The sequence below is a fragment of the Aplysia californica genome, unplaced genomic scaffold (assembly GCF_000002075.1).
Source record: "Aplysia californica isolate F4 #8 unplaced genomic scaffold, AplCal3.0 scaffold00259, whole genome shotgun sequence".
NCBI classification, from domain to species: Eukaryota; Metazoa; Mollusca; class Gastropoda; order Aplysiida; family Aplysiidae; genus Aplysia; species Aplysia californica.
In genome coordinates, this window is record NW_004797529.1 from 277,700 (window position 1) to 298,379 (window position 20,680).

General features: G+C 38.4%; 1 protein-coding gene across 5 annotated transcripts in view; it reads right to left on the reverse strand.

Annotated features, from left to right (window-relative positions):
- Positions 1 to 357: 357 nt before the first annotated feature.
- Positions 358 to 20,680, reverse strand: part of LOC101845701 (calcium-activated potassium channel slowpoke) — a gene marked incomplete at its 5' end in the record, with an annotated part of 59,588 nt that continues 39,265 nt past the window's right edge. For 4 of the 5 annotated variants that reach the window (XM_035970370.1, XM_035970371.1, XM_035970369.1 and 1 more), the window contains 5 exon segments: positions 358 to 8,283; positions 15,854 to 16,024; positions 16,464 to 16,658; positions 17,280 to 17,410; positions 20,154 to 20,237. In XM_035970370.1, the coding sequence (XP_035826263.1) occupies positions 8,179 to 8,283; positions 15,854 to 16,024; positions 16,464 to 16,658; positions 17,280 to 17,410; positions 20,154 to 20,237 (686 nt within the window). 5 annotated transcript variants of the gene reach the window in all.

The following is a 20,680-nucleotide window of genomic DNA, read 5'->3' on the forward strand; positions in this document are numbered from 1 at the left end:
ACATACTACCGATTTTGATCTAACAATACTCAAGTTGGTGACTTTGATTGCAATGAGCATACGCAATGTATTCCAATAATTCCATGAAATTTTTGTTAGCTATTTAAGCTATAGGGCCTATATGTCTTGCAACTTTTGCTAATTTTTTTGCAACTTTTGCTCTTTCCAAATACAACTTTCTCCGGGGACAGGTTGATAATGTTGCAGCGCAACAAACATCACAGAAGATGCCAGTATGAAACAAAGAGTTCACCTACATTGTTCAAACAAGATGTTTGTTTGCCTTCCTCTAAACAAAAAAACTAGATACCTGGCCTTGTTCATTCAACAAATCTGACGAAAACATAACATGTTCACGAAATGTTGAAAAAAATAAGTCTTTATTTTGCTCACTTGAAAAAAAGAGAAGTCAATGAATCACATCTAATAGCATTTTATTATGAAGAAGGACAGGGCAGGAGAAAAAAAATACATGTGATAATCATGTTCAGTTCCTTGAGCTTGGATTGGAAAGGGAAAATGGGGTAAAAAAAAATTTAACTAAGTGATCTCACAATGCAACACTCTTAACAAGAAGACGAAAGGTTATAAATTATTTGTTCAAAAAAATCAAATACCCAACTAAAATAAATACAAATATCCCCTTTTAACAAGAACAAAATCAGCCCTCCCCCTCACAAATATAGTTGAATGAAATTTAAAAAGGACGAAAAGAATCCAAACACTTCTATTTTCTCCAAATCTTGTGAGCTCAGTCAGAGTCAACACAAGTGCACACCTACCTTTTTCTCTTTTCAGCCTAGTAGTAGCCTACTTATATATGTGATCAATAACTTGATTTTAATTCCAATATTTTCTCACAAATGACAAATCATTAAATTTCAATAGCGAATAAAAATTGGTGGCAGTCGCTTGTAACTTTTGCTATTTAGGGATTTCATTAACCAAGTTCTCATATGAGGTGAGTGTTGCATAAAAGCATTGACCAAGTGCTGGAGACAAATGCTGCTGGAATAATACAAAAAATGTCCTTGCCATCAAGAGACACTGGTCAATTAATTTCAGAATTCAAATGTAATTTTTTAAAAATTCCTGTGATCACGCCTAACACTCCCAGTAAACAACCAAGAATAAGTAGGCCAACAGTGAATCAAACACTGTGCAGAACATGCATGTACCATTGGAAAACTAGCCAAGAAATAAGGAGTAGTAAAGAATTTCCTCCCATATATAAAGATGTTTTGTACATATCACAGTTGAAGGTCAAGAGGAGAACAGAAAAGGAAACTATGTACATTTGCACCGAGTCATCAACCCATTCCCTACCATCATCCAAAAAAAGTTAAGTTTTTCTTGAGAAAAAATTTATTAAAATAATCTTTTATTTCCAAGTCATCTTTTCAACATGACCAGACTGTCAAGTCTAACACAATGAATAGATTAAGGTTTCTTCCAGCTGCTCTTCTAAAAAAAGCAGAAACAATAAATATATATGGAAGTGATTTTATTATTCTGGGAGTTGAATTTTCAAAGAAATGGAAAGCTGCTAGTGACTTATCGGGAAGTCGAGCCATAGAAAGCAGCCTGGTAGGGAATGAGTCGGATGATGTGGGGAGAAAACATGAATTGGGAAATAATTCCTAGACAGTGTGACAATGGGACAGGTAGAGGCCTACACTCTCCGCAACAAGGAGATAATAAAAAAAAGATACATGGGAAGATGCTAAATAATCTTGTGCATTATAATGAATTCTTCACCCTTTTCAGAAACACTACAAGCTGTAGTGGTACAAAATATCAATATCATTGAGTACATTGAGATTCTAGGCGTTAACAACCTGACATGTCGCATCTGTACAAAATTTGTGGTTTTCTAATGGCATGACAACACCATCTCAAATGTGCACACACTATAGAACACACACATCCACTCACAGACAAACAGGCATGCCCACACCATGGATCAAATGTAAATATTTTCTCTTTACCATAAATCCCATACTGAAAACCTTGACTAGCTCGGGAATTGCCAGAAAAAAGGTCTCCAGAAAAGCGATGACTAGAGTTGCAAGTAACAAGCTCTAGAGTCATTCAGAGCAGAACATGTTCCTGTTTCTTTTAAGAAAAGAAAAAAAGAAAATACGGCAGCATAAGTAATACTCAACCTGACGAGCAAAAATCCTTCTTCTATTTGTGCACCTTCCATTTTTCAAAGGAGCTATTTTTCACAAGCAATATTAATAAACAGAAGCAACTCGCTGCGAAATTTCCATCGCTCAGTCCAGACGCTCAATCCATTAAGAGTCCTGACAGCTTAGCCTTGCATTCATGCTGTACAGGCATTGTCAAGACAGAGACATTGCTCATACAACATTTCTCCATCATTAGTACACAATGCAGTTCACACATAAATCATAAACTGAAAAACAGTAGCCCCGCTGACTCCTGTGATCTGATAATGGTAATCCACCGACCTCAGCAACAAGCACAAGCACAAATGGTTCAGTTTGCTTCACAATCTGCAAGATAACTCATCAAAGGCTTGGAAAAAGGTGATAGGGAGGGGATCATTAAACGGTAAAAAAAAGTTTGTGAAACTGAACCACAATACTTGGGGGGGGGGGGGGAGAGACAAACAACTCACATGACAAATGCAAATATTAATACTACTATAAGATCTGCACCATACAGTATACGTTGTACATTTAATAGAGTTGTGGAATCTGGAGGATGTAAATGTAAGAATAAGACAATAGAAATCTCAGTCCCCAGTTTGACACCTGGACTTTTCTTTCCTTGCTGATAAAAATGTCACTTCACCATCTTACCAATGATCAGGCTCTTATATTAAAAAACAAAACCTCATTTGATTTAATTCATTCTTTTACCCACAAAGTTTGCATATACAGACCACAATGTATCAATCATCAATTCATAGATTGGGTTTTTTTTTCTTTCTATTTTATCGACATTCTCCAGTTTGATTTTATGAGACAGATGTTTGATTGAGGAGAGGCATGGTACAAACGAACAGCTTCTGTTATCAGATGATTTGCTTTTGATCATTCCAATGCAGGTAGAATTGCTGGTAGGAAAGAAAAGCAAAACCAGTATTCTCTGTAACATCAGACAATTGATTGAGATTAACTCACTTGTCAAAGCAAAATGTTATTTAAAAAAAAAGGGGGGGGGGCAGGAGGGGGTGTGAACTCAGAACAGGAAACAGTGACAGTCTTTGTTCTATTTTATCATTCTTTCAAGTTCATTTGTGCAGTCATGGCAAAATATGAAAACATGTTTTGGCAATGTGATCTTACAGAAGACAATGACAAGATGCTACAAACTTTAAGAAACTTTTTTCTTCATAGCACTAAAAAATTCTGTTAAAATCAATGACAACAAACAAACCCAAAACAGGGCCACAAGCAACGTTCATTGAGCTGGAGTTTACAGCATTTTTTGCAAAAGAAAAGTCACCTAATGCAAACCATAAGGATCCTGTCTTTTCAATCTTTTCTATTAGAAGGAACTTTCTTTGTCTCACCTTACACTGTAAACTGGCTGCAATATGATTTAACTTTGGCCACCAGGGAAGCATGCAGCATTCAGAAAGTTCTACCCAGATTATCTGTGATCAGAATCAGATAAAAATAGTCCAGCACAGAAAAAAAATAAAATAAAGGTCTTTAGGATAAGACATAATGTTGGGCCGTCACATGACACACTCACTCTATAAACTCAATAGATCTACAAGTAACAGGACAATCAGAGACATTTGGTAACAAAAAGAGACCCCAGGTAAGGGTTACAACAGGACAATTCACTTGAGCAAACAAATCTTACTTTATGGTCTGAGGCTGATAGACAAAACTGTTGGGTAAACAGTTTTTAAAAACTGCAGCAGCGGTCAAAAAAGGGACTTAAGAATTTGATAATGTATCTTCATAAATGCTAGAAGCTGAGCACAGGACGGCAAAGCTGAACTATACAGGATATTTATAGCAGAATGGGACCAGATCATTATCAGGGGTTTATAAAACTGCACTCATCAGTTTATATCCACAGTTATGTTTCCATAAGAGACGGAAAATGGTTATATGGTTACTGCTCTGACCTGACATTGTACAACATTTTCTCAGAAAAAAGTGGAGGAAGCAGAGATCACAACTTCTGCCTGCTCCAGCTATAAGATAAGCCAGCAAGGGTGGAGCCAGGCAGAACAATCCCTCTCACTAACCTTCATCCCTTACAGATCATTACACGAACAGGAAAAGGATAAACAATTGAAGTTCAATGTGTAGTTTCAAAAGTATCCGATTTATCATTTGAAGCAGTTTTGACAATGGAGGTTTGTGGAGACAAAACAAGAAGAGAGCACAAAAGTGGGGGAGCAGTCGATATAAAGCAAACGTAACATTTGTAAGAATTGTTTGTAGCTGGACCTATCTCAACTCAACACTATGCCCTATATCTGGCTCATTCAACATCACTTCACCACCAATAACACAGCTTGCCGAGTGGCAGTCTGCAGCAAATCCATACACAAAGGCAACACCAGCCATCACTCCCAACTCCTAGCTTATATCAACAATTTTCAGTAATTCAAACACAGTTTTTCATCATTTTGTACACGATAGCACCATTTTCTTCATTTTTGCCTTTCATTCATTCAAAAAAAAAAATCTCCACGTCACGACCTTTTTTCCCAAACATAACCCCTCTTATGTCAATAAGCCTCACCCAACCATTCAATCCAATACTACATCCATACGTTCACCCACCCAAGCTTCTCTCATTCCAATAATAGAGAATCTTTTAGCCATCAGATATTATATAAACACAACTCTCAATGCACAAAGACGAGAAGATAGTTCAGCTGCTGGCTATATATCTCTGACATCACATGTAGTAGGAAAACAACAGAATCAGGTAAACCTAGTATGTAATGGAAAAAAATTGGGAGAGGATGAACCTTCAGATAATCGCTCAGTACAGTAGCACAAAATTATGGGACATATATTACAAAAACATGAAATTTGGAGGAGCAGGCGAAAGTGGAATCGCAAAAGTCAAGGACAAAACACAAAGGAAAAATAACCAGTTGTTTTTACAAAAAAACTGATGTTATCTATCTACAAGCAAGCGTTTCATTATGGAAAAGTAACTTGATAAATATTACTATATAAAGAATCTAAATCTTTTATACAAAAATGTTTCAACAAAAATGTACTTGTTTTGATCTAAATAATTTCAGTACACTAATGAAAGTGTCCCACAAATATGACAAAAGGAGCAAAGGGGCTAAGGTCAGTACAGGAGCTGGAACCTTCCAACACAGATAGACTGGACACATGGTCCTTGAAGTGAAGGGACATCAAAGTGTTAATAAGGAATATGCCTCGAGGCCTCAGCCTCAAGACAACAATGTAGTAGGTCCACAAATCTGAAACTAACATTAATGAAAAACGACAAGATACAATTCAGGATGAGCTTCTAAAGCGAAAGTCTAGATAAAAAAGGAATTTGTACTTCACTGTCTCTGCACAACACTCAAAGAAAAAGGTGAAATTTGCGATCAAATTGTGATCATATGCAGGGGGGCATACAATAAGACAGTATAACACTACAGAAGATTCAAGACCGCCCTCCGTAAGAGAGAAATAGTTACATGTTCTGAAGCGTCTAATGAAATAAGACAACAGAGAACTATCACACAGACCACTGAACTCAAAAAAGGGGGGAGACTGAATCAGCTGAAATTATAGATCAGAAATAGACAACGCTTATCACTCATCTTTCATGTACAAATGTCAACATATCGGTCCTCAACCAACAGTAGCTTCACCAGTACCAATACAAAATATGCAACCCATCAACAATCATCAAGAAAGGTACATGCACTGTTTTCCAAAAGCAATTTTCAATACACACAAAGGAAAAGAGCAATGTTAAGACAAGGGTTTCCCAGTAGAATTTTAAAGTGAAATTCAGATATTTTGGTTTTGTGAAAGTAAGAAAACGGATCTTAACAACAATTCTCTGAAGACCTTAGCTAACAGTGGTTTCCAAAAAAGAGGTTAATACAGCTTATTTGTTTTTTTGATAAAACATAATAAGTCATCATGAGCACACAAGTAACCCAGCTCCTACTGGTTTAATATATGTAGCACAGACAGAGAGAACCTACAAATGTTCAGTTAGCAATTGCGAACATATGTGTGGTTATATTTTCACACTAAAACACCATGTAGTCCACTGAAACATATTCACGATGTCTTGCTGGCAACCTCATGAGGCATCGGGAGACTACAAATCCTAAAAGTGTGGAGAACAAATATTCACAAAAACACGAGGTCAGGTCTGTAGGTAGTGGCAGATTTATTCAGCACTTTTTCAGAGCCAGCTGTTGTTGTAGTAAAAGACAAGTCAACGTGTCCCTGCCTTTCTTCAGAAGAAGTAGATTAGGACAACAGTAACACTGAAAAGAAATAAAAGAGACAGACCACACAATAGTACCCACAAGGCACCTGTGGGGTGCTTGAGATGAACTCCATGTAGGTCCCAGTCAGGCAGCTCCAGTTCCTCGGCGTATGAAAAGCTTTTTTGTGAATCAAGTTTTCTTACAGTGACAAAAAGATTTAGTACTTGGATGGCTGGTACCTGACGAGACTCAACCCACCATCAGTCAGCATGACAACTGACTCATCCAGTCAGAAACAGAAAAAAATACTGAAATAGCACACTCAAACGAAAGAGGAGCAGACCACATGATCTGAGCAGCAATCAGTCACCTACACTCAAATGACAGACAGAGAGCACAGACTGACAGGGAACTGAAAGACCAAAAGAAAAAGGAGTATCATTCCAACACTTTCTTCTTGAGGATGTGAATAGTAACATGTCTCACAAGAAGAAGAACAATATGATAATAATAAATCATAATTTATTTTAAAAACGATAAAAGACATTCGGCTTCCATCAGAGTAAAATATCTGTAAGGTACCAAACCACAACCCCAGAGATAAAAAGTGTAAGTGGTATCATATCTATAGGGACTGTATAACACAGGGCCTGTGCAATACCAAGATTTATCTCCAGATACAACAATGTATGGATTAAAAAATATATACCACAACTTCCACAAACAAGTAGCCACCATACTTTTCTAATCAAAAGAGAGGAAATGATTCAACTCATTCCATTAATGCTATGAACCAGACATTTACAAATCATGGAACAAGCTTACAAAGCCATTTACTCAGTTATATTTTTCAACAACATCCCTCTTACACATACAGATTATGTATACTTCGTCCAAGAGGACACAAAGAGATTCTACACTCAAAATAACAGAATGTTCCACGATTGTAAAAATGCATAAATCCACAGCTGCACAGCATACATCAGTACATATCATCAGAACTTCATTTTTATTTTCTATCTAACTGGTGCAACTTTCTGACTTTTACACAGCATAATAAAAAAGGCTGCCCATATTTACTAACATTGGCAGGTAAACATTCACCCTAAAAGTTGTTCATTTTTGCTGGTATGAAATACAGACTTTCTCATTCAATGCCAACGCTGGCTTTCAATCATTGTGGGTTTCATTATTGGCCATATGAGTTAAGGCGAGAGTTTTTGGTGGCATCAGTGATAAGATGTTTTTCTTTTACAGTAGACATTTAAAAGTCTTCACCATAGTAAAGAGACAAAGGAAAAAAATTTATATTTATATGGTCCATATGGCTCAGATTGCAATTTTCTGGGCACTGAACAGGACTGAATTTTGTACATTGGCAAATAAGCAATTCTAGGGTAAATGCTAACTGCCAATATTATCAAATAAAGACTTTGTTAAAAACAACCGTCATCAAAATGGCAGATATGAATGTACACAATGTATCATGATCACTGTACAATGCATGATGGATGAGGGCTTCGTCTCTGATGAAAGGGATACATACAGAAAGGGCCAGTTGATTTGTTCATAGCAGTCAGTTTGCACAAAACTGGCCGCTGTTTACCACAAACAGAATAGGACAATGGAAACACTAAAATGAAGTACAAGTAGCAGACCACACCGGAGTGTCCAGCAACCACCCACGCAAAACAGGGCAAAGTGAAAGGGGAATCTACAAAAGGTTCATGTCCTCCTGAAGCTATAGGCTACAGCGGCTAGGCGTCTATCTCGGCAGGTTCACCACTGCGCTGACTACTCTTGGGGCGTCGTTTCACTTTCCTCATTATGTCATTGAAGTTGAAAGGCTGGAGACAAAAAGCCTGCAAAAGACAGCAGAACACACAGTCAGTCCAAGCATCCTCCCTTGTGTACCCCGGTCATCTAGCATTGAAACATTTACTCTACTTATCTAAAAAACCTGTAAATGAAAAAAAAACAACTATCAGTACTTGCTTACAGAAATAAAGTGAACATGTATTGAGGAAGAAAATGAAATTTTGAACTTTAAGACGTTGCATGCAGAAAGTGCCATAAAAGTCTCTAATGTTGCTTTCAAAAGACAGGATACAGTTTAAAAAACCCAAAGGGGATGTGCATATACCACTCAAGAATAAAAACTTTAAAGGGAAGAATAGGGTAGGCAAGACTGACTGGAAAAAGGATAATTGTGAATTATAAAGAGCTATAAGGACGTTCTACGGATGCATAGTTAACACAACTTTTAGTTTAAGGCACACATCACAGAGACTGATTAAGATGGAAAGATTTGATTACTAGTAACATTTAATAAGATAGGCTGAAATGTTAAAGAAGAGATAGTCACACCAGCACTAGACTCATAAACATATCATGGCTGCATGGCAATGAAAACGCACTGAAGGAGGCACAGTTAGAGTAATGCACAGACGCTAGAGTTAAGACAGCCATAGCAGAGGTCTTTTAGAGACTCACTTGTGACTTATCATTATAAAGAGATACTTTAGAACAGATTGCTGACAAAGAGCCACAAGGATGTAAAGAAAAGACAATGCACCGCAAAGAAGCAAGGATTAAAAAGAAGAGAAATTTTTGTCAGCATTTTATATCATGATTACGAACCCCCCCCCCCCCCCCCCCCCAAAAAAAAAGACATTTCATCCAGTGGATCATGCAAGTGATAGAAGAAGATTTCTTCCCAAAAAGCCCAGATGTATTCTTGTGAATTTCATATGTTCTGAAATGGTTTGCTAGAACAGTTATTCATGCAATGAACATTTTCATTTCAAGCAGATGCGTGCACAACACACTGTACAGACAACCACAATCATGGGAGATGCTGATCCAGGTCAAATTCGTTTATAACTTCTTCTGATGATCTCAACTTGACCATGATGTAGGCTATACAAAAAATGGATAGATCATAGACAGGGAAGTCTGGGTGAGTTAGAGATAAACACATGCATACATACATACATACAGAGAGAGAGAGCTAGAGAGAGAGACAGAAAGAGAGAAAAACAGAAGGAGAGAGAGACAGAAAGACAGAAGAGAGAGAGAGAGAGAGAGAGGGGGGGGGAAGAAAGAGGGGGAAGAGAGAAAGAGGGGGAGAGAGAGAGAGAGAGGGGGGGGAAGAAAGAGGGGGAAGAGAGAAAGAGGGGGAGAGAGAGAGAGAGAGAGAGAGAGAGAGAGAGAGAGAGAGAGAGAGAGAGAGAGAGAGAGAGAGAGAGAGAGAGAGAGAGAGAGAGAGAGAGAGGAGGAGGAGAGAGAGATATTTACATTTTTTAATGCTAAAATTTTCAAGACACATACTTTGATAACTAAGATAAACTGCCCACCTGTATGCAATTTTAAAAAAATAGTATAACATTTTTTAAATACAAGGTAAAGTTTAACAAAGTAATTAGCTAAACACCATACTTTTGTTGTTGTGGTATTAGAAGGCAACAATCTAAAATTGTTGGGAATGTTCTACCCTTATCAGGGAAACATTAACTAACATCACCAATAAAATAATAATCAGTAAATGAACAGAAATTTTTAGAAAGAAAATGTAACTTCAGGAATAACAATTAGACAAAATCTTGTGATATACATTCCTTTTCAAAACGTTTTTTTTTCTCTTCAAAATATCATTATATAGATCTATATAGTTCACCTTTTCACTTTAAAGAACACTTTAACTAATAAATTCACATTTCTAAAGCCGAATCTTTATAAAAGGCACACTTGTTTTTCAAGAACCCCACCAACAAAAGAATTTGAAAAAAAAAATTGAGATTGAATTATAGATATATAATCTAATGGTGAATAGCTGGACATGAAAGCACATGTCTTGTACACATACTGCTTGCAAGAACCACAACAGCAAGCTGCAACACTTCTGAACACTAAACAATAAACCATATGGTGACATACCAAACCATCAAGTGCAACATAGAACCAACAACAGAAACTAAAAAAAAACCCCAAAGACAGACTTATTCTTTCAAAATTGTACTGAAAGCTTTTAGTTTAGTTTTAGTAAGAGTTTTACGGTACTTGCACTTCAAATAAGTCATACAAGTACCGAAGATTGGAGGAAAGAAGGAGGAGAGGTAATGACAATAGGCGTTATGTAGGAAAGAAGGAGCAATCCATACCAGAACACCTACCAACACTGGCCTACGTACTGAAAGCACCAACAACTCTAGTAATGAGTGTGAAGATCTTGTGTGCTGCCTATTAGCATGCCCATTACAAAGTATGTGTACACAGAACTGATGTCACAAAGAACTGAGCTACTGAAAACCGCTGTAACTAAAATGTTATTTCCCTTGAGAGAATCCTCTCTTTCAGAACATCAAGAAGAATCCATTTAGCTACAATCATTCAGCTGTGGAGAGTGTGGCATTTGAGAACAAAAGAAATACTGACCAACCTATTGTTCCCCCCTAAAAACCCTGCTGACAGTTCAATTTTATTGGCTAATTGAATTAGCAAAATTGAACTATTTCTCTGCAACCCTAAAACTAGATTCTTGAGAACCTGGCAAATAGAGGTCTGCTCACTAAAGAGGAGTCACGTTATACTCTAGTCAAAGGTACTGGTGAAGTCTACAAATAATACTTAATTCTGAAATATAATGATAGCTTGACCTGGTTCTATAGCATGAGACAAACAAGAAAAGACGAGAAATTTTATCAATCCAGGCTGGATATTCTGACTGAGCATTGACAAAGGACAAGCTATATAAATATGTGCATGCATGCACTTGTACAACACTGACATACACTGACATAGTACATACCAACACACATACATGTAGGCACAGACACATGCACACAGGTACACAGACACATGCATACAGATACACACATAAACTGGCAAATGGTTTTTCATAAGCGCACTGCTGACAGCAAAAAAAACCGAAGTCATTATCTTTCAGGCCTTTATAAGAGTTAAAGGATATTACTCCTAACTGATTTTACAAACTCAGTACTGAGGACGGGGAGGACAGAGGTGTTCTGCAATTTGAATCATGGTTACCACATATCAAAGACAAATATCCATATACGCCAGAGACAATCTAAACATTCTGGCCTTAGCACCTCAAGAGATTTGCATAAAATAGTTCATCCTTAGCTCAAAGAAAGAAAAGCACATAGTACACAAACACTACTATCCAGCCAGTCACAAAAAAACTCCGTGCCATGATGCATATCAAATGCACCAAATGCTGATGCAGTACAATCATCCAAACACAGCACTAAGAACCAGCTTTAAGCGAAAAACTGATTTTAGACACTACGTGAGAGAATACAATAGTATAAACATATATATGTATTTGAATATGTTACTGTAATTTTACACACTAATAACAACATAGATACAGCAGATGGTTGGAGGGTACTGCTGGTCTTATTTATTTCAATGGCAAACTAATTCTTACTTTCCAGTAAATTTTTCCATCCAAGGACTATGCATTCATCACTATTATTATGTCAATAAATTATTCAAACATGAAATTTTAAAAAAGGAACAAAAACTAAAATATATCAATACTGAATTATCTTATCACATGGTGCTTCATGCAATTTCTTTGAATGTACAGGTTTATCTCTGCACAGGTTTGTTTACTACAGAGTGGTAGCTTGTCTTTTCGCACAAAAGGGGTACAATTCAGCATGCAACACAGCCTTCCATTCTGCTACTGTGACACAATCGCACTGCGCATGCTGCGATATGCTCCACTTCATGGTGGTGAGAAAACCTGGGCTCGGGTGACCTTACAACACAGCACTAGAGGCAGCCGCGCAGCGAGTGGTGAAAATTTGTACGACTGGCAACATGCATTCTCACTACCATCACGCACTAGGACACCACACAGTCAGTGACATGCATGCACTACCGCAGTACAACTCTCCCTAGACTTGCATCTTATTCAGCTACACAAGTGTTAAAATCTCAACCCCTGTTACAGACAAATAACAGAGCTTTAAACTCGGAGAGTACTCCTCAAGTGAACCAAACCTCACATAGAAAATTTACAAGAGGAACTATGAGAGTCTGTATCTATTAACAGTTACTTCCCATACTCAAATACATGAAGTCTTCTCAAAACCCAAATTGTATAGACTGAAATCAATCTCAATTGACTGTTATGCCATGAGGCCACTTACAACATTAACAATACTATGATGTCTTAGCTTTCTGTGTGTGTGTGTGTGTTTGTGAGTGTGTGTGTGTGTGTGTGTGTATGTGTGTGTGTGTGTGTGTGTATGCATGTGTGTGTGTGCATGTGTGTGCGTGTGTGTGTGTGTGTGTGTGTGTGTGTGTATGCATGTGTGTGCGGGCATGTGTGTGTGTGTGTGTGTGTGCGTGTGAGTGTGTGTGTGTGTGTGTGTGCATATGAGCACATGCATATGTGTGCACACGCAAATGCCTGAATGTGAGTGTACATGTGAGTACCCAAAATTAACATGACAAGTTCATTCAAATATAATTTTTCTTTAAACTATTGTAACAGCTAGCCATAGATGGGAACCGTCTTCTAGCAAAGCAATAAAAACTAAATAAAGTCAAGGATGGGCCTAATCATGCGTTGCTAGTTCTTTAATCTTTCTAAGAAGAAAGTTCAGGAACGATGCAGCATAATATATCATTCTGTAAAAAGCCAGAGCAGGTCTGCCCACTTTGACTTTTCTGCACCAACGATATGTCCAGGTTTAGTTAATTATTTGGAGCAGAGTGTGAGTCAAGTCTACGGTCGTTAGCTCTACAAGGCACACGAGATGGAGGGTGCACGGCTCCAGTGACAGACGGCAGAAAATAGCTACCGAAAAGAACTTACGGGCCGCTAGGCAGGACAGCTGGCTGCACAACTTCAACAGGGACGGGGGGAGGAATTGTGAAGGGGATTTGGGGGTGGGGAGGGACAGGGGGCCTCACAGCCATTCACCGTGGGTGTTCTTGCTCACTCACATGCTATTCTAATTCAATTCACCCCTAGTGGTTACTACTCATACATGAAGGGCTTAAAACCTAGAACCTAACTATATGAACTATGGATCTACAAAAAAAACCCTGTGAACTTAAAAAATATAAAACATGAAACAAACCTGAACATGAAATAATACAGCAAGAACATGGAAAAGGTATATCTCACTTTTGAGATCTGGCAAATGGAACTCACTTTGACTACCACTAGCTGGCAGCTAAGGTGATAGATCAGCCTTCAACTACAAATGTCTTGAGTGAGTCGCCCCCTAATGATTTGTTATCTGTTTGTAGGTGAGGACATAAACCTGCAGGGGGTGAAGGGGAGGGCATTGTTGGACACGGGGAGGAAAAGAAACCAAATAGTATTCTTTTGTCGAAAAAAGAGGAATGAAAGAGAGGAAGAGAAACCAAATAATGTTTTTTAGCAGAAAAAAGAGGAAAGAGAGATATGAGAACTATATCAAAAACTAAATCAATAAAGCAGAGAAAAACGTGCTATCTTCAGAATGTCAAACCTGAAATGCATAAACTGAAACAATGAGAAGGCAACCAGCATACTTGTTTAATTCTTCACACACATACCCTTTTGGGTTCTGCAGTGAGTATTTCCTTTTTCAGTAAACGAAGAATAAATCATAGGACAGGGAATGATCACATAGCTCAGTCTGGATGCATTCCACGCTCTCTTTGACTTTTTCATTGAGGCAAGGGATGCAAAAAGTAGAAAAAGCACAAGGTCAAGGGTGCACACCCAAAAGGCAGGCAGTAAGATGAAGGGAAAGTTAAGGAACTGTCCAAAACCAAACCCGAAAAAAACACAGTGGCATCCGTCATTTGTGAGCAAAACCGTATTCAAAACTCATGCCATGTTCATTTCAGTTTGGGGGTGACAAAGCATAGTGATCTTCAAAACTAGTTTCATCCCAATAGCAATATAAGAATTTGCCAAGTTTGCTGGCTATCTATAAAGACAGAGCTGCTGAAGTTCCATTTCTCAGGATTTTTCCCTTGAGTGATACAAGCCTTCAGTAAAATGAGTTATCCCCCCCAAAAAAAGAAGAAACTGCACAGCAACAAAAGAGTAATACAAGAAGTCACTGAATCAGTATTGCCGCACTTCCCTCCCCGAAAACAATAAAGTTGTAAACAGAACAGACTGAGACTCAAGAAATCTTTAGAAATAAAATATCCATCAAGACGATACAAAAACCTTCTTGAGATGCGTGTCACTCATTTTGCCAAATCCAACCCCGTCAACTCCCACCACTACCTTATTCGTTACATTCAAACCATCCCAATATTGGCAACTCATTTTGTTTGGAATAAAAACCACTCTAACGTCCTTCTTCAGCAACCCTGTCTCGGTCTGCCTTTACCACATGTATGTAACTAACAATTTTATACATCACAATACTGTATGACATAATGTTTAGAAAGCATGAAAAATATATAGATACCTGGAACTGCCTCACACACAACGCTCAAAATGAAAAAAATAAAATACAAACACTTTGATCAATTTGTCAACAATACTGCAAGCCTGGATGCATGAGACAAACAAAAACAGAAGAGCAGCCAAAAATAAAATGTGAAGAAAAAAAGCAAAAAAGACAACATTAGTTGGCACACTGGACGTACTCATAAGTTATCTCTGCTTTTTTAAAACTTGCCAAAGGCCTGGTCTTAGTGTCACCAATCTCCAAATGATGTTTCCATGGTTCCACACAGTGCCTAGGCATTTCACAAGTGCTCTCATATATATATATATATATAACATATATATATATATGTACATAATAATGATATGGATGTGCTTCTGCATATGGAGAGAGTACAAGTACACATATGTGTGTGCAGAGTAAAATTCGCACAACATGACTACAAGCTCTCAGACCATGAAAGTCTTCAATGAGAGCTTGTCACCTGGTATTAACACTGACGTATGGAGATACAGGTTTACTGCTGATTATTTTTGCACAGCGTTGAAACAAAAACAAGGAAACAATGACCCTTCACAGGAAAATCAAACAGAGCAGGCCAAGAAACTTTCAAAACATCTACAATGAGGGCTTTTGGGTATAAAAATTGAAAAAAAAATGTTAGCATCCCTATTTCAAAACAATACCTAACAGAAAGCAGAATAAAAATTTAGTACCAGTCAAACAAATATTTTGAAAAAAATATTAATCACAAAACCAGTCGACATAATATAAACAGACGGTACGAGGTGCACCAAACAAAAAAACAAAAAAACAAACAAACAAAAAGACAGCTATATAGCAAAAATGTTAGCATATATTTAACACCTTAGATTAAAAAAACCTCCACAAACTAACAAAGAGAAAAAACCCAAAATCTTTCATAGAAGAAAAACATCCTCAACTGTTTTCTTCTCTCTAGGATAAACGAGCCACAACTGCAACAAAAACATACCTGATCTGTGGGTAACAATGGGAAATCTTCTGGGGGGTTGGTGATGACATAACGTTTGGAAGATGGGCTCCGTACGGATTCGTTGGTGTCTCTGAACCTGTACAGTCCTATGCATAAGATGCCAAAGTGCCTCAGGGCGTACACAAACAGTTCTCCATAATGGCCTCCTTGCTGTTGACGGAAGCACAATAAACAAGACGGTGAAAGACAAAAGCTCTGGATAGTCATGGGTAAGTGGCTACTGATTGCTATCACAACATTTCAATTCCAAATCAATCCTTTATATACGTCAAGATCATTTAAAGACATCTGAAGCTAAGTAGAAGGCAACCAAGACTAGAAACTTTCAGTATTTTTTAAAAAGTCATTTTGACAGACTGCTATGCAAAGCGTACGGATTGGATTAATGCGTAAATTTCCTCTTTGGAAAGTGGTGGCACAGAGTTCCCCACGTCGTTTGGATACGATAGTCAAACACGCCGTACAGATAGGGTTAATATTTTAAATAAAAAACTTTTGTTCAAAAACAGAAATTCTGTTTACAAAGATACATTTGACAAACTAAAAAAGTTAGTCAGTCCTATGAATTCATACAGTCGCTGGAGCTCACCCCAAATTGTGCCAAGGGTCCATCAAACAGGGATATCTGTGCCACCCGACATCTGTCCCGGTTAGCGAGGACAGCTGGAGAGCAGTAGCCTCCCCTCATGCCTGCCCCTTCAGCCAGAATCTGTTCCAGCTCTGGGGTGGCACCACCAGTGATCAGAGTGCGGATCAACGTCAGTGCATTGTCATTGAAGTAACTCTGAGGAAATACACAGCCATATATTGTTTGAGTAAACAGAAAGATATCAACACAATAATGATCATTTAAGGCAGGAAAAAGGTGAGACAAATAAAAACAACAGAGATAAAGAAAAGCAGAAAGACATATTTGTGGGACCCTTCAACCATCCAAATGGCCACGCATTTAAACACCCAAATGGCCACGCATCAGAGTAACACGATCAAAATATTTCAGCAAAACAGTGCAATATTACTACTTTCCACTGGATACCAGTTCAAATAATACATATATCAAAAAGAAGTAGAAAGAGGAGATCAAATTGCAGTGCCACAAAGCACTTAGTGCAAAATAACTAAAGCATGTGTGCTAGCCTAGAGGTTAGGTTCAAGTAGGCAAGGATGCCGATGCTTTTCTCAGCTGAAGTAGAGCACCTCATCTTCTTGGAACTGACAAAAAATCTATTCGTCCCCTATGTACATGACAAACATTTAGCTACTAAAAGATGAAGAAAAGAGGTCAGAATGACTGGCTTCAAATAAGATAAGAAGTCACACATATAAAAATGCATGCATTGCAGATTGACAAAACCTGCTACCAAACGAGATCAGTTTGAATGCTGAAACAAAAGAAGTACCATACCGTGCTCATAAGCGAGTCGAGGACACTGACAGCGAAGGCGGTGCCACAGGCAAACGGCTGGGTCATGTACAGCTCTGTGTCTGGGTCATCATCATCATCTTGATCCAGGAACTGAACATTAGAATCATTTGCTGAAAGAAAAAAATCACAGAGCTGAGTAGCAGTGTAGTTTATGCAAGTACTAAATGAGTCAACAGGAACAGACTGGTGAGATGAAAGCCCTGAGAAAAAGTAAAAGGTGAAGATCAAACCAAAGAGCTATTAACAACCCACAAATGACAAGGTAAGAAATATTTGATGTTTTTGAATGTTTGTCTTTGAGAAAAGTGTCTATACAATCAGACAAAAATTTACGAATAACTAGAATAGAAGAAAGACAGGGTGATCCAAAAAAAAAACTGTACAACTTTTTTCCTAAATATCTCGCACAAAATTTGCACAAGAATGTTGTGATTTCGAATATTCAAAAGGAATTTGTTTGACATAAAATCCACAAAAAAGATACTTATTTTCGAAAACGGAAATGACTTTTAATAAAACCACCTATAAATGCAAAAGGCACCAGTTTAAAAGATCTCGTAAGGAAGATCATGAAATGATTGGTTTGTTTTTTCCTTTCCTTTTATTTAAAAAAAAAAAAATCTAATCTTTCCATCCCTGCAACCTTTAAACAATATTTCTTTTCTCCTACAGAGCTATATATTTTTTCTTAAATTCTGGAATTCCGAGAACCAATGGTCTATATGCCCTCCTTTGGACGTGACACATTTTAACGCGTCGTTCGTAATGTTCAGTGGTGGCCAAACACAAGGATTCACTCAACCATGAGTGCTCAAAGCCAGACACACTGTACACCTTACAGTATGGGGCTGTGTCTAGAAACAATTGGGGGGGAAGGGGGCGTGAAGGTTGACCAAATAGACAGCATTTGTGGAGTTGATATAACCTGAAAGGTGAATACGGGCTTTCCCAAGGAAACAAATGTCATAGAGGGAATGTTCATACTTTTCAAAACGATCAAGGAATCATAAACACATTGCTATCCTTTGATAGCTTTGCCAACAGGAAAATGGTAGTCGTAGATGAAGATCTGCCTTGAGAATGCGGACTGTTGAGATCTAGGAAAGTCATTGCTGCAGACATTGTCTAAGGACAGACGTCTCATGAGGCCCACCTACTGAATTCTTCAAACCCATCTACTGAATTCTGCATCCTGATGATGTTTAAAGGGGAGCGAACTGTGCGTGTTTGACCTGAAAAAGTCGTTTTGTCTGGGAACTTTTTGTTCTGATTTTCTACAAGTCCTAACTGAAGGACCATTTCCACCCTTGACATCAAAGAAGGCTTTAAGGGCACTTTAACATTATTTCTGTACCTTGTGCGAAACTTACGAAATGAGTTGGTGATGAGGAAATGTTCAATACAAAAAGCTATCTGCTCTTTACTTATCTTAATCATCTCAGCAGGGAAAGGAAACTTGAGAAAAACTCTCTGCAAACTTCCGTTGGCCTGTTAAGACTACTGTAGTTTGTAATATGGTGCAATCGTTGAGATTATTAGTGGTAGGCCTAATGCGAACTAGTGAGTCATGCTACAAAAATGGTGACATAGCTGAAAATGGGTTGTTTTTTTACGCGCTATGAAGAGCAAAACTATTCTGTGGATTTATCAAAATCAAAATCAGACAAATTCCTTTTGACTTCCAAATGTGTACAAATTTGAAACGCAAAAACTTCACTGTGGAGGAAAATATTAACAAAAAAAGTTTTAAAGTTTTTTAAAAATCACTCTGTACCATAAAGCAAAACTTGTCAAGTACGCACAAGACTGTTGTTTACACTGATGTACATACAGTCGAACCTGTGTAAGACGGAATCGCAAGGGAGCCAGATAAAAACTCTGTCTCAGACACTTTCCGTCATAGGTGAACTTCGGGGGTGGGGGGGTTGAAGGCCCAGCTGGTGGGATTAAAGGTCACTTGTCCGGTCGGCAAGCAGTGGTCAAAACTGCTGTCCTCTCTGATAATGACATGGGTCAGTCGTACTTATCCAGTGCTTGTATTAAAAACAGAAACGTTTGAACATCTCCTTTGCTTCCAGCCTTAGCCCCACTCATCGGTGCAATAAGCACAGCTACCAAAGCCACCCCTCACTGCCATGCAACAACGATACGTGGAACTCTTTTCTCCGTTGGCCGTACGATCAGGGTGGCAGGCGTTGGTCAAACTAATTTCACACCTCTCGATGCTGGCTACCCAGGCGGTAGTGTCTAGCTACTCGAGCACTTTCACTGGCACTCGTGAGATTTCGCACCCACACTACCCTGAACCCAGACCATCTGCGCCGCTCAGGGCTCACATAGAGACGGGGTAACATCTGCCCCCAATAGCGTTAAGTTTAGAGCAAGCGGGACCAAACTTGCGAGTTTTGTTTCAAATCAGAGCTGAGCGGGCAAAGTGTTTCCGTCTTAGACAAATGAAACCCTCGAAAGGGAGCAGATTTTTCTTTCCATTTCCGTGTTGGACAGGTTTCCGTTTTACAGGTAATTAAAGAGGAATATATTAAGGGGGGAGTGGGGAGATTCCGTTGAGACAAGTTTCCGTTTTACACAGGTTTCTGTTCAGGCAGGTTCGACTGTACATATATTCAAGGCAAAAAAAAAAATACAACCAAATTCTGATTTTGAAAGTTAGTGGTGGAACCAAGACAACAAACAGAAATTACCAGACGAGCAGAAGAAAAAACTAGATTCTTCAGTGGTATTTCTAATAGCCCAAGCCAAACATGGAAGCCCGTTACTATAATGCTTGAAACAACTAGCTCTGCAATCAATTCTTTTTACAATCTACTGCATCTCTGAGAGACCAAACCTTACCCAGCTCAGTGATCAAAGGAACATTAGCACCGGCTTGAGATCTCTTGTTCTCATGCAGAGGTGAGAAGCCTCCCGGGACGAAATCTGTCAAAGAGAAGAAAAGAAATATACTCATGGAATTATCAGTCGTCAGAAGATGAGCGTATTCAAAACCTTATCACCAATTTTAAAAAAATATTTTTTGGTAAGTGTTTTATGGTGCTCGCAACTGTACAAGGTCACATGAGCGCGCAAGACACAATAAACACATTCAGTTGGTAGGATATTTTGAATTTTTCGCGAGTGGCAGCTGAACCTACTCTTATCAATTTTGGACAACCAAGGGATCTTTAACATGCACAACTTGCAAACGTGACTTCTGAAATTTTTCGCCCTTGCCCCAGAAGGCTAGGTGTAGATCTTTCCCACCATAAGATCAGGGGTGTCGCTGAAAGACAGCAGTAAGAAGGAGCCAAGGAGTAGCAGTAGAAAGGCTGCAGAAAGAGTCAGGAGCCCAGAGGAGGGGGCAAAGGAGGAGAAGGGGTCAG